The sequence below is a fragment of the Diadema antillarum genome, unplaced genomic scaffold (assembly GCF_040938485.1).
Source record: "Diadema antillarum isolate AM-2024a unplaced genomic scaffold, OU_Dant_1.0 seq00000086_RagTag, whole genome shotgun sequence".
In the NCBI taxonomy this organism is placed as follows: domain Eukaryota; kingdom Metazoa; phylum Echinodermata; class Echinoidea; order Diadematoida; family Diadematidae; genus Diadema; species Diadema antillarum.
Window position 1 is genome coordinate 1,324,282 of NW_027271178.1, and position 15,824 is coordinate 1,340,105.

Below are 15,824 nucleotides of genomic sequence, written 5' to 3' on the forward strand. Positions count from 1 at the left end.
TTATGACTGTGCCATTTTTCCTCTGCGGGAATGCCTGCCCGTTCTGTTTGAGCCGTCTAGTATAGATTCAAATCCATCTTTTGATCTTCACACTCAAATTCTAGACATAAAGTGAAGTGTAACTCACTGCATATGAGATGACAATAAAACCAAGAAATGCCAAGAAATTTTAAACTCAGCTAAACAAAATTGAGACTGAATCACCAGACATAATCTATCACCACCAGCCTGGGGTGGAAATAATGTAATTGTTTTTTTCCTCCATATTTGGAATCAGTAACTCTTGTTTATTTATAAAGAAAAAGAGACTATTAACAAACATAAATCACTCTTCATCAAGAACAGAATGCTGTGTATACATTAAGTTCAGTTTTGCAATATACGTACAATGTATCTGAAGCTATGAAAAGAACAGAAACCATCACACATGGTGCATTGCGCTTTCGGATTTTATCGTCAAGTGCAGCCACATTGATAGCTGTAACTACAAGTTCTACCATCAATGATAAGCCTCATGTGAATATAACTCACAGTTAATCCGTTGACGACTAGTCCCAAGTATACTTGGGCAGGTGTCTGTGGGAAAATGGGTGTTGTAGCAAAATCAGCCCATCCTCAATGGGTTAAAGAGCAATTTTACTTTTCACTGATGACAAAGTCCCAGCGTGAATGATGGCTGAAACTCACTTAAATCTTTTGCGAGGGGGGATGGCGTGCATCGACAAGGAAAATCCGACGCGTGAGTCATCTGTCATAAGAATGCTAGACAAAGGGCAAGGAAGTCCACACTTTGAAACAAGTGACAGACTGAATGTTAATCTCCTGCCTTGTTTCAGCAAATCCCATGATTCACGAGATGGAGTAACATGAAGCAGCGTGAAGTCTGTGTGTACATAAGGATGTTTCCAACAAAATTCTGTGTTCGATCGCTTTTTGAGGCTGCATGATCCTTCAACACTGTCATTCCTAACACAAGAAACAAAAGATATTTCTCATTATTGTCCACATTTTCTGTTTCCAATTGTTTGCTTTATATTTGTTTTGTTTTTCATTATGTTTTCTTTGTTCAATTCATCTTTTTTTTTCAGAGGAAATCTGCCACAAGGATTGTTTGGAAGTGGTGAGATAATCTGAGATTATCTCAGATTATCATTTAATAGATAGCTGGCAAACAATCTGTGTTCTCAACAAATATTTACACATTGACGACCGCTGTCGTGTTGCGACTATCCCTCCCAGTATGAAAGGGGCATTGTGGGAGCATTCTTGGAGATGAGAGTGAGGAGTCTGCGCCACATCCTCATCACAGACCTTGCCCTCCACCTTGCGAGGCTATTTATAAGACATGACGATGGTGGAGAATCATCCTTTTCAAAAATCATCGTGTTTGGGGCATACCTTCCCCAGCTGTTGCCCTTGACTATCACACTGCTTTGTCATTTATGACATATGTGCTATATAAGGGGCAAAATGGAATAATCTATGCCTGTAGACAGTGGAGGCATTCAATTGAAAAGAAGAAAAATAATAATGGCAAGCCAAACACAAGTGACACATTTGTCTATAATAAACATGATGGCGATTCCAACTGGAAGGTAATGAGCGACTCTTTTATCACAAGCTGGGAGTGATTGTGTGTCGACTCCGGTCAAATATTGTCAGTTTCCGACCAGCAGAACATTAACTACTGTGAATCACTGGCATAAACGTCAGCATAAACGTCATCATAAACATCCCGATAAAAAACGTTACACTTCTTGATTATCATGCTAAAAGGGATGGTGTAGTTTCATTTGAGATCTGGTTTCAGGTTTCCAGCTTTACATGAGTTGGTGAGAAATCTCTTCTAGATTATAAAGGAACACGTACAATGTAATTCAAATAGGAATTCAATGTTTATTTGATGAAAATTGGTTTTGAAAATGGTCAAGAAAGCGATCCGAATAAAAGATGGGACCCACCTTTAATTAGGATCAGAAAGTGGAGCCACCAAGAGAAACATGATATTAAATTGTTGTAAAAAAAAATAGTATGGAGTTTGCATCTAATATCAACATTTTGGTCTCAAAACAGTTCTCCTTCTTCCATGTGATTTTCATTAATTAAAAAAAAAGGCAAACTGAAATTTATGAGGGGTTGGGAAAGGGTGCAATGTTTTAATCCATTGAGGATGAGTCTAGAGTATACTCGGGCAGGGGTCCATGGGAAATACATGTTGTATAACAAAAAATTAGCCCGCCCTCAATGAGTTAAAAGTTATGATACAAAGTGGCTTGGTGCATATTTTCAGGTATATCACTGACAACTTTCGAGTTTTTAATACAATTGTCTGAAGATCTTTAATATCAAAAGAGATAAGATTTTTCTCAGCACTGCACACTTCAGGGGAAATATAACTCACATGGCAATGCCAAGTCTTATTATGAATACATAGTACCTCTAAAAAGGCAATATCTAGTGGAGAGGATACAGGAGAAAGAAAGAAGAAGAAGAAAAAAACAACAACAGAGAGAGAGAGAGAGAGAGAGAGAGAGAGGAAGACAGAGAAGATTCTGTAGGGATGCCCCAGCAAGTCTGCAGACTGTCGTGAATGGCTAACGTATCAGCTGTCACAGCAATACACAACCGCAGATATTCCGTAACAATAATGAAAGGATACGCACAAAGAGGTTACAGAGAGGACAGTCTCTTTTCCCCCTCACCCTTCTCCTCTCCCTTTTTCTTGCTTTTTTTCCCCTCTCTACAAGTACCTCTATCTTTCTATCTATCTGTCTACATGTATCTCTCTCCCTCTCTATCTATCTCTATCTATCTATCTACAAGTATATTTCGCCCTCTCTTTATCTAAATGTATCCCTCTCTCCCTCTATCGGTCTATTTATCTACAAGTACATATACATATATCTCTCACTCTGCCTATCTATGAACATCTCTCTCTCTCTGTAAATATATTATATGTCTATTGCTATCTCTCTATCCATCCATCCATCTATCTATCTCTCTATGTACAATTCTATTTCTCTCTCTTTATTTAAATGTATATCTCTCTCCTTCTATCTATCTATCTATCTATCTATCTATCTATGAGTGTATCTCTCACTCTACCTATCTACAAATATCTTCCTCTCTCTCGATAATGTCTGTTGCTATCTCTTTATCTATCTATCTATCCATCTATCTATCTATCTATCTATCTATCCATCCATCCGTCCATCCATCCATCCATCCATCTATCCATCCATCCCTCCATCCATCCATCCATCTATCCATCCATCCATCCATCTATCCATCCATCCATCCATCCATCCATCCATCCATCCCTCCCTCCATCCATCCATCCATCAATCCATCCATCTATCTATCCATTCATCCATCTATCTATCCATCCATCCATTCATCCATCCATCCATCCATCCATCCATCCATCCATCCATCCATCCATCATCCATCCATCCATCCATCCATCCATCCATCTATCCATCCATCCATCCTTCCATCCATCCATCCATCCATCCATCCATCCATCCATCTATCTATCTATCTATCTATCTATCTATCTATCTATCTATCTATCTATCTATCTATAGATATATCTACCTATCTTTTTCTCTTTCTCTCTTTCTCCAGGAGCTAATACCCTCATCTGCAGTGGATCTCACAGTACCATCAAAGCTGTTCCATTCTCACTCAAGCATTGATGATGGGCAAACAGTATAGCATAGATTGACACACCAACCTTGGAAAGCAAAGCTCATGACAGTCACATGCTTCCATATGTACACACTTTCGATGTACCATCTACTTCATTACCCTATCTTTGGAAGATGGGGGGGGGGGGCAGAAACAATGTATCCTTACTTCCAGGAACTTGATAATTTAAGTATTTTCAAAAATATTTTTAGCTGCAGTGCTATTCATGTATATCCTTTTTTTTTTTTAGGCACAGCTTTTATGAGCTAAAATGTACCTGCATAAATATGTGTGCACAAAACACGACAAAGACAAGATCTCAAGAAATTGTTATCAATTTTACCTATCCTAGATGGCTGAACAGTGGACTACAATGTCTGAAATCTTCCTGATATTCAGATTTTAATAGTTTCAGTCTAAACTGTGGAATATATTAAAATATTTACATTCAAATTACGCTGCTATATTTTGGCAGTATTCTATCAGGTGTCTATGGGAATTGCATGTTTTTTGCAATCATCGACTCCAATGGGGGAGGACGTTTATTCGTAGCGCTCTCCGATCGACGGCCACCGCCCTTCGTTTTACGCTTGGAATGCAGGCACTACTCTACTGGCAACGTAACATGGATTAACAGAACTGCATTTCTGTCATCTGCTGATTTTGATAGTCCATATAACGAAGAACTCATCACTTCTGCAAATTTTCGTTCATTTATTTGAACATTTTGTTACGTTTACTCCCAACATGGCTGACCGCCCAGACCGCATGCCTACCCGTTCTACACGCCCGAAGGAGAAGTCTAGGGCACCACATGCCAACCAACCCGCCCCGCCCGCAAGTGATAGCAGCTCTCACAATGATACCACTGAAACGCCATGTGACGCTTCTAACCTAACTCTAGCTGACATTCAACGGTCTATTTCCCGCTCATCCGCTTCAGTCTGCGAAAAACTGGACGCCCTAAAGCTAGAAGTTACTGCAATTAATGGCAAGCTCACGGAACTGGAAGCCTCGGTTTCAATGAACTCCGATAAAATAATCGAAATTGAACAGAGGAAGCTTCCAGATATCGTGAACAAGATGGCGGACGAGATCTCCAAACTCAACGATAAGCTGACCGCCATGGAAATTCATGGCCGACGGAGTAACCTCCTATTCTACGGAGTAACGGAAACACCGAACGAACAAATTGACCGGGTTCTTCGTGACGCCTTCATTCATCTTGGGTTCAGCGCGACCGATGCTGATGGCATCCAGCTAGCCAATGCCCACCGGCTTCCTCGCCGCGACTTTGGTTCCAACCAGGCCTCTGGAGGCCCATCCCGCGACCCTCCCCCGAGAGCTATCATCGCCAGATTTGTGTTCATGCGTGACAGGAACCTCGTTCTCAACGCGTTCGAGACACGGCAGCGTCAACCGCGGGCTGGCGATGACCCAGGACTCTCCAACCGCAGAATTACCGTGCGTACCGACCTGCCTCCCAGTCTAAAAGCTCGGAGAGGTGAGCTCGCGAAGATTGCCTACGACCTACGAAAGCAGAAAGGTGTCTTTACAAAAATACTTCTCGCTGGAACCAAGGTTGTGCTAAAATGGAAAGAAAAAGCTGCGTCGGACTGGAATCTATATCATGAGTAATATCCTTTCATTTATTTCGTCTTTTTCATTCATGCATTCTGCACTTAAACTCTGCCAGTTCTGAGTTCTTATAACAATACACCGTGTTAGTGTTTTATACTCTCTGGCTATAATTGTATACAAAGGTGATGATGATACCCACATTATTACTGTTAAAATAGGGAAAAGAAATGACTCACAACTTTGTATTGATAAATTGTATTTTGATATTTTACCGATATGTGCATCGGTTACGGGTCGGAGAAGACTCCATGTATTGTGTGTGTAGGTCTGGAGCCTTTCGGGTGATTTAAGCAACGATTAACTGAAGGTTTAATAACTGCAAGTTATTAGCATTATCTATTCGTTGTCTGTTTTTACTCCTCTTAGAAAGGAAAGACTCCCATAACTTGCATGTTCAAGGCATGCATTTGTATAGTACATTTTTCTTTCACGCCTACCGGAGTATATTCCCTCCATGTTTTAAACCTACATTAACTCTAGCTGGAGCCTTCGGGTGATTTAAGCAACGATTAACTGAAGGTTTAATATTAAAACTTCAAGTTATTTGCATTATGTATTCGTTGTCTGTTTTTGCTCCTCTTAGAAAGGAAAGACTCCCATAACTTACATGTTCAAGGCATGCATTTGTATAGTACATTTTTCTTCCACGCCTACCGGAGTATATTCCCTCCATGTTTTAAACTCATGTGACATGCACAAGGTATAATGTAATGAGTCCCTTTTTTGGAGGGGGTTGTGATATTTCTTTTTGATACCGCTATGTACTACATAATGAATCAAGGTTGTGTTAAAATGGAAAGAAAAAGCTGCGTCGGACTGGAATTTATATCATGAGTAATATCCTTTCATTTATTTCGTTTTTTTCATTCACGCATTTTGCACTTAACCTCTGCCATTTCTGAGTTCTTAACAATACACCGTATTAGTGTTTTATGCTTTCTGGCTATAATTGTATACAAAGGTGATGATGATACCCACATTATTACTGTTACAATAGTGAAAAGAAATGACTCACAACTTTGTATTGATAAATTGTATTTTGATATTTTACCGATATGTGCATCGGTTACGGGTCGGAGAAGTAGACCGACCGCCATGTTGTTTTAGAACCAGGCTTTGCTTGCGGGGGTTGCGAGTTTGGCGGCCTAGCTGCGACTCCATGTATTGTGTGTGTAGGTCAGGAGCCTTTCGGGTGATTTAAGCAACGATTAACTGAAGGTTTGATAACTGCGTGTTATTAGCATTATGTATTCGTTGTCTGTTTTTGCTCCTTTTGGAAAGGAAAGTCTCCCATAACTTGCATGTTCAAGGCATGCATTGGTATAGTACATTTTTCTTCCACGGCTACCGGAGTATATTCCCTCCATGTTTTAAACTCGTGTGACATGCACAAGGTATAATGTATTCACATGAGTCCCTCTTTTGGAGGGGGTTGTGATATTTCTTTTGATACCGCTATGTACTACATAATGAATCTTACCATAAACCTGGATAATTAGATTTTAAAAATTTATTTTATATAATGGATTAAGAGAGGAGGGTGGGTTGGCTGTCGATATCTTCGAAAGAAATGTGTAGTTTGATATTTTTTGTCACTCTACTATCATTAGTGAAGTGCTCTAAGGTAGAGCTAGTGATGTACATGCTTATTTTTTCGTTTGTCTCTGCATTGATGTTTAAATGTTTCATCCTTGTATTCATTGGCAACGCCAAATGTGCACATTTGCCCTTAAGGAAGGTCACATGTTTACAATTTTTAATTGAACGTACCGAAGTGTCACCCGCACAGGTTGAACCTATGCATCCCTATGTTCTCATATTTACCTATGGAAAATTGTTTCATACATTATCCCACCTAGTGTCACATTCCATTCGCATTTGCAGTGCCCCAGTACTTCTTAATTGTTCACTTGTTATTCGCATTTCCGAATTCCATGCATTCACGCTGGTGTATTTTTCCTCCTTCTTGCATAAACATGTTTTTCCAATGTCGGCATCAACTGTCCAGGTGCATGTATGTCTCAAAGACAAACATGTTTACGTGTCTTCTACCATTTTGTGTCCAGGTCAACGGCAATATGGCTTGCCCAACATTGCTGTACATTCTGTTACATTTCCCAACGAAAATAGGATGAATTGCTTTGAGTTTTATCACAATGAATATGAGTAATGCTTTTGTAGATGTTCGGTCATTGGAAGGTGAAAGTTCTGTAACCATTACAAATAATGAGAACGGTGATAATTCTGACTTAAAATTTTTTTCAACCACAGAAACCGATGAATTAAAACTTGATTTTGATCCTAATGATATTCCACCTCACATGTTTTCTACAAGTTACTGCTTAGAAAAAGATGTCATTACATTATCCAATTCGGACCCAAATCAAATCTTTTTTTCTCATTTTAATATTAGGAGTTTAAACCAACATTTTGATCAACTTCGCTTATTCATTGATGAATTACGATTCACATTTGGTGTCATCGGCCTCAGTGAAACATGGTTACAGGAGGTGTCTCCTTCTTCATTGTTTCATATTGATAGATTCAAACTGATTACAAATAATAGACCGTGCAAGAAAGGAGGTGGAGTTGGTTTTTATGTAACAGAAAATTTAAACCATCGGTTATTAGAAGAGTTCAGTTTCATGACAGAATTTTTTGAAAGTATTTTCATTGAGATAAAAGTACCAAATAAAGGAAATGTAATTGTTGGAGAAATTTATAGGCCACCAAACTCTAATTTTACTGAATTCGGTGAATTAATCCACGGTATTTTGTCGAATAACTATTTCAAGAATAAATTATGTTTTCTTATGGGTGATTTTAATTTAAATCTTTTAAATTATGATAATCATAATTGCCAAGAGTTTCTTAATCAACTGTTGTCTAAGTCTTTTATTCCTCTCATAAGGAGACCTACAAGAATCACCGACCTCTCTTCTACTTTAATAGATAATATATTTGTTAACAAGTCATTTTCTGATATTTCATCTGGTATTGTTGTTACGGATATCTCTGATCATTTTCCTGTGTATGCACTTATTGGTAGTATCCACCCTCTTGCTGACAGTGTGCAAAAAAAATCCGGTTTTCGTGTTATGTCAGACTCGAACCTGAATAGTTTTAGAGAAAGGTTGAAACTCGTTGATTGGTCGATTGTATATAATCAAAATGACGTAAATCTATCTTTTGATATTTTTATAGATATTTTGATAACTCAGCTTAATATTGCTATCCCTTGTCGTAAATTCTCTAACTCAAATCATAAAAAAGTACCCCGGCAGCCATGGGTTACAAAATCACTTTTAAAATCAATCAATAAGAAAAATAAACTTTATCATAAATATCGCAAAGTACCCACAGTTACAAACAAGTCCAGATATACTCAGTATCGTAATATCCTCACTTCTGCATTACGGTCAGCCAAACGGATGTATTTTATGAATCAATTCGACAAATGTAAATTTGATATGAAGGGTACGTGGAGGGTGATAAACCGAGCGTTGAAACGTAATACTGATAATAACGTGCCTAGTTATATTCAAGAGGATGATGTTCGTATTGATGACCCCATAGATATAGCTGAAGTTTTTAATGATTTTTTTGTAAACATTGGGCCAAATCTGGCTGATAGAATTCCTGAAGCACAGCGAGAATTTCACTCTTTCCTGGGTAGTAGGAATATGGAATCTTTATTTTTTGTCCCAATTGTCGAAGATGAAATAATAAAGATTGTTGATAAGTTAAATAATAAAAAAAGTTCGGGATATGATGGAATCACAAACTTCTTGGTAAAAAATGTGATTCATGAAATAATCTCGCCTCTTACTTATATTTTCAATCAATCTTTGTCTACTGGTAAAGTTCCTCAAAAAATGAAAGTAGCCAGAGTTGTTCCCATTTTTAAAAAAGGGCGAAAAGACCGTGTCAATAATTATCGCCCCATTTCTCTTTTAACTTCTTTTTCAAAGATACTCGAAAGACTTGTGTATAAACGCACCCTTAATTTTTTTTCTTCAGGCAAAAATATTTACTGAATTTCAATTTGGATTTCGGAAAAAACATAGTACAACTCACGCATTACTCAAGTTTATTGATAAGATAGCTCATGCTATAGATGATGTTTCTCACACTGTCGGTGTTTTCCTTGACTTCTCCAAGGCATTTGATACAATAGACCATGACATTTTACTTTATAAGTTAAATCATTACGGAATTCGGGGAAGGGCGCTAGAATGGTTCACTGATTATTTAACGAATAGAAAACAATTTGTAAGTATTCACGGTCACGATTCCCAACCAAAACTGATTTCTTGTGGTGTTCCACAGGGTTCCTTGTTAGGCCCACTTCTTTTTATTTTATATATTAATGATATCCAGAACTCCTCTAAGATTCTCTCCTTCGTTTGCTTTGCAGATGATACAAATTTGTTCTTCTCTCATCAAAATCCTGATGCGCTTATAAACATAATAAATAAAGAACTTGTTTCTGTCCAATCTTGGATTTTTGCGAACAAATTATCCTTAAACATTGATAAAACTCAGTATATGTTATTCAGTAATTCGCTACCTGTGTTACCTCTCTCTGTCAAGATAAACAACATTGATCTGTCACAGGTCAACAATACAAAATTTTTGGGTCTTCATATCGATAGTGATTTATCTTGGAGAACCCATGTTAATTATGTAAGCAGAATTATTGCTAGAAATACCGGGGTTCTTAACAAACTTAGCTATTATTTTCCAAGTAATATTCTACAGAGCATATATTCAACTTTGATATCTCCCTATCTCAACTATGGGATTCTGGCGTGGGGAAATGCTTCTAAAAACCTTATCGATTCGTTATTTCTTGTACAAAAACGAGCTGTTAGAATTGTTAACCACACTGGATATTTATCCCACACGAACGAACTTTTTGTAAGTAATAAAATTTTGAAAATTCCCGAGTTATTTTATTACAACGTCGGCCTGTTTATGTTTCAATTTTCAACTGGCCAATTACCAGACGTATTTTCCCAAATGTTTACAAGAAATTATACAGTTCATGATTATCCAACTCGTCAACGTTACGCATATCACCTTCCACGTACCCGAACAATTTTCGCGAAAAAAAACATTATGTTCGCTGGGCCCAAATATTGGAACGAACTCCCTATGGAACTTGTAAGTTGTACCACTGTAACCTCATTCAAACGAAAACTGAAGCAATATCTTCTTAGCAGCTACATTGTACGGCATGCATAGTGTATAGTTCTTGTTGCTCTTTACTGTTACCCCTTGTCTATCCCACCTTAGTCCGGCGGGATCCTAACCATGAACACTATTTTTGAACAGTCTGCCTATTGCGCTGTTCATGCACCTATTGTTCCACTCGGTTATCGAAACTCTCGCGCGTGACAGCTGTCGGTTACTATGGTCACACGGAATGCTTGGTTTTAGGACCCATGCTGGAATGTTACTCCTGAACTTTCGGTATTGTTTACATTCACGACAAATCTCATTATCCCACCTTCTACTTATGTATTTATGACATACAGTTACGCCATTTTCTATACTCTGCAACACACCCCTTGAATCTCTGCAGTTGTTGTTCACTGCTGCAACATGTGACCTTTCAGCTTTTTGTTTTTCTGTATTTTTATTTAGTGATATATATTTAATTGGATTTTTTGTTTTGTTTGTTTTAATCGGTTTCCCCAGATATAGTTGGTCTTAAAAAACATCCGTACTTTAAACTTCCCCTAATCTGATTACTCACGGGACCTGCGGCTGTACAAGCTAATGCTTTTACGCAGGCCCCATCATATTTTTTTTTCGCATTATGACCACAGTGTAATTCGCATGCATACAGACCTCGTGTTTATACCAAATCAAACTTCTGTACATTCTGATGAAGTCTCATCTGAATTATGTTTTGTATAATTTTCGTATTTATATACTTTATTGTGATATATGTGAGAAATATGAAAATAAATTGAAATGAAATGAAATGAAATGTTATAGCAAAATCAGCCTATCCTCAACGGGTTAAGACAAACTGTACAAGATACTGAGAATTGATGAGGAAGGCATAGCATTAGACATAATCATTTACTTTTTAATTAGAGCTATGCCAGTTTCTTCATGTCCTGCAGCTTCACAGAATTATATGATGATGATCATGATTGTGCCTTACTCACCGATATAAAGGGATGTCATCTTTGGTTTTACGTTCTCATCAATGTACGTTATCCCCAGGGTGTAGAGCGGTGCTGCACCGAGGCCGTGTAAGAACTGGGCCAGCACAAAGACCCAAAAGTATAATGAAAGCCCGTCGGTTTGGGAGGCCGTGTCACAGTGATCACTTCCGTTGCGGCTCGTGTCGCAGAACTCGTAATCTGTGGAGCGGAACTCGTAGGGTGGAGTCGTGAACTGCGGCAGCATGAAAATAAATGAGCCCAGTGCGAAAATGAGAGCACCGACAGCGAGTACCTTGGGTTTGTGCCGCTGCTCCCCGAAGTACGTGACAAAGATGATGACGACCATTACGGAAAAGTCATACGAGCTCGATATGAATCCACTCTGCACAGAGGGCAGCTTGAAGCGTCGCTCGAGGGTCGTCGTGATGACGTAAACGAGTCCGTTCACCGTGATTCCCTGCGTTATCGCAAATATACACAGGAATACGAGAAACCAAGGGATGGTGGCGCAAGATTGCAAGGAGGAGGGCGTAACCTGCCCCCATCCGCACAGATTCTCCTCCTCCTCATCCTCCTCATCCTTGAGGTCATCCATGCTGTCGCCATGGAAACCACTCGTAGTTTGCACAGACATGTAGCCATTGCTCGATGGCTTCTCGTGGATGACGACATCCAGTTCGCCAGGGGCTATCGCGCGAATCGTCCTAATCCCCGAGCTGGCATTGTTACTGGAATTGACGGTGTGCACGTGTGTGGGATGGCCGTTCAGTCCATTCCCCACTCCATCCATTGTGTTGCTGTTGTTGTTAAACGATTTCTCCTCCATGTTCTCCATGATCATAATATAATCCAAGTGAAATCCAAGGGGATCAAAGCCGGATCGAAGAAGCTTAGCACAGTATACACTCCAGCATAGATGACAGCAATCAGTCTGGCTCTGTCGGTAAGAGCGAAGAAGCGACTCTACTGTGGTGGCGAGCTGCGCTCAAAATGCTGTCGAATGCCTCGACCAGAGAGTTCAACACACTTCCACGTGTGAGTGCTGCACCAGGCGATCACCCGGTCGTGGACTGAGAAAACATCTGTGAGATTTGGGAGAAGTAAAGAGAGAGAATATGGTCATTTATGTGCACCTGTGTGTGTGGGTGTGTGCGTTTGTGTGTGTGTGTGTTAACTGTTTGATGTCTGCAAGTGTCGTTAAATCTTACCATGGCGCACATGTGCACTCCCAGAACAGAACGCTGGACAGTTAACTGGAGGGAGACAGGAGAGCTATGTGAGAAATTCGTGAGAAGCGAGAACGCAAGATGGCTACAAGAGGACGATGGAGAGAGAGAAATGGAGAGAGACTGAGAGAGGAGAAAAACGGGGAGAGAGGGGGAGGGAGGGAGATAAGATAGAGATAAGATGGAGAGATAGGAGAGAGATAGGACAGAGACAGGAGAGAGGGATGAGAATTGGAGAGATAAGAGAGAGAGAGATAGGAGACAGATGAGGGAGATAGATGAGAGATGGAAAGATAGGAGAGAGATAGGAGGGGGAGAGATAGGAGAGAGATAGGAGAGAAGGAGAGATATGAGAAAGATGAGAGAGAGATAAGAGAGAGATGAGAAATGGAGAGATAGGAGAGAGAGATAAGATGAGGAGAGATAAGAGAGAGATGAGAAATGGAGAGATAGGAGAGAGATAGGAGAGAGATAAGACGAGGAGAGATAAGAGAGAGATGAGAAATGGAGAGATAGGAGAGAGATAGGAGAGAGAGATAAGAGGAGGAGAGATAAGAGAGAGAGAGATGAGAAATGGAGAGATAGGAGAGAGATAGGAGAGAGAGAGAGAGATAAGAGGAGAGATAAGAGAGACTGAGAGATAGGAGAAAGATGAGAGAGATAGATGACAGATGGAGAGATAGGAGAGAGATAGGAGGGGAGAGATAGGAGAGATGAGAGAGATAAGGGAGAGAGAGATGAGAGATGGAGAGATGAGAAAGATAGGAGAGAAAGATGAGAGATGGAGACGGAGGAGAGATGGAGAGACAGGAAAGAGGACAGATGCAGATGGAGAGGGGAGGGAGAGATAATGCTTAAAGTGAAATTCATTGAGTTTCGTGAGATGCACAAAAAAAAAAAACCAAAACAAAACAGGAGAATAGTTTGGCATAGTGTGAGGATGATTTATTATTCATGACAGGCAGCAGGGACAAAGTCTCACATTCACAGGACTTGGGAACACACAAGTCTCACGAGATAGATCAGACCGTGCTATGTTAACTTGAGTTTCTTTTTGATGCATCAAATGAAGTTCCATCAACTTTTTAAGCTAGTGGGATAAACTCATCATCCACAAGTCAGGTGATGAATGTTTGATTGATGGAAGGGGAAGGAGGGGATACATTTAATGTTTCATGTATAGAGTCTTTTCATCTTTTTGTTTTCAGTATACATAGCATCGCCAGCTGAGAACCTGAAGGGTGCTACTGGGTTCTACAATTTGAAAAACTAAACAATCAATTTTCATGATTCTAAAAAGTTTAAAGGGACTGTACAGTACTGGTTGAGGTGGGGATTCATGTTTTGAACATTCCTAAGTGAGATATTGAGAAACCTCTTATGAAAAATGAAAGAGCATGTAATTTTAAGAAGGATTCAATGTTTATTTGATGAAAATTGGTTTTCAAATGGCTGAGATATCCAAAAAAGTGATAATAATAAAAGGCGACAGGCCACGCCTTTTTTTAGGATTCTTTGTTTCACCTTGTTTTTGGATATCTCAGCCATTTCAAAACTGATTTTCATCAAATAAACTGTTGATACCCCTTAGAATTGCATGCTCCGATTGACATCTAATAGAGTGGTTTCTGAATATCTCACAAAACGTTAAAAGCTAAAATCCTCACCTCGACCAGAACTGTGCGTCTCCTTTAATTAATCAAAAGTTGGTAGATTTATAAGCATTATTTCAAATATGGGGTAAAATAGTACCTCTCTGGTTTTTATTTTGAACATGTTCACTGAAAAAGAGCATAACTTAAAATTGACACCATGATGTAGAAGAGATCATTCTACAATGTGATACTAATAACTCAATATCCCCTAAAATTGCCACAGTGACCTTCTGGTTCTCTGCCAATGATATCAAAGGTATAAAATGAAACAACATACTCAAAAAGTTCACATAAATGCACAGTTACATACAGATAGTACAAAGAAGCATATTGATAGAAAACTACTCTTTAACCCATTGAGGACGAGTCCTGAGTATACTCGGGCAGGTACGTACGTGTCTATAGGAAATGCCTGTTGTAGCAAAAGCAGCCCATCCTCAACAGGTTAAGGCACACAACATGGACAAAATTCTCATTGTTAAGTTTTCCCAAGGATAACCATATTCATGAGGGGGAAAATAAAACTCTGCTGGATTGCTTATCTCGAAATTTAAAAGCGTGTTATGTCCAACTGCAAATACATTGCATATGTACTTGACTTTATATGAGAGGTAATAGATGTACAGACTTATCTACAAATACATGTCTAGAAATATATTGATATATACTGTAACTTACCTGTAAGCTAATGAAATTGAGACCAAGGAAACTCACTGCTGTACTGAAACTGAAAATTTCCTCCTCGAAATTGAAGGCACAGGGCCAGCGCATGCTGAATCAGAAGCCAACTCTCCGCTGGGGGTACAGGGACGCCGGGACCGATTGGGACGTAGAAACAATTATCCCGCCGCTGTCGGTTGTCATTTGACTTTTTGAGGCGCTGTCGTCGTGCATCAATACAAAGTCTCTATGGCCTGACGTTCACCGATCCGCCTTCTTAATGACGTAGAATCAGCTGCAATTCCTGCCACGGTCGTTGTCATTCAGGATGAGAACCGCAACGAGTCCTTCATGAATAGGCGAGGTGACGTAATGAATCCAGTTACAAGCCACAAGGATGTAATCCCAAATATAGTTAGGGCGCCAATTTGTTCTGGTTGTTGTTGCTGTGTTTAATCTTTCTCTCTGGAAACATGAATGAGAAGGGAAAAAAAACAGAAAGAGGTAATTAGGTGAGAGGAAGTACTATCCTACTACTCTATTAAGAATTCCACACTCCTTCCACGAAGGAATAATAAAAAAACATGTTTCGAAAGTGAAACAACATTACTAGTAATGTGACTGGGTTAAATAAGCAGGAAACAACCATACAGCCCATGTACACATTGTAAACTACTGTAGCACATAGAGGAGGTGTTTTCATTCTCTATTGCCATTAATGCCAATCCGTGCTGGGCAAAACCCACAACATTTTTTTCTTTTCTCACTTT

At 39.3% G+C, this 15,824-nt stretch overlaps 1 protein-coding gene across 1 annotated transcript in view; it reads right to left on the reverse strand.

Moving 5' to 3' along the window:
• The window catches only part of LOC139726528 (solute carrier organic anion transporter family member 4A1-like), an 81,477-nt gene extending 65,966 nt beyond the window's left edge, over positions 1–15,511 (reverse strand). Inside the window, exons 1-2 of the mRNA XM_071637510.1 lie at positions 15,073–15,511; positions 11,514–12,595 (exon numbers count right to left, since the gene is read on the reverse strand). Coding sequence (XP_071493611.1) covers positions 11,514–12,354 — 841 coding nt within the window. The 5' untranslated portion in view covers positions 12,355–12,595; positions 15,073–15,511. The remainder of the gene's footprint in view (positions 1–11,513; positions 12,596–15,072) is intronic.
• Between the last annotated feature and the right edge of the window lie 313 nt (positions 15,512–15,824).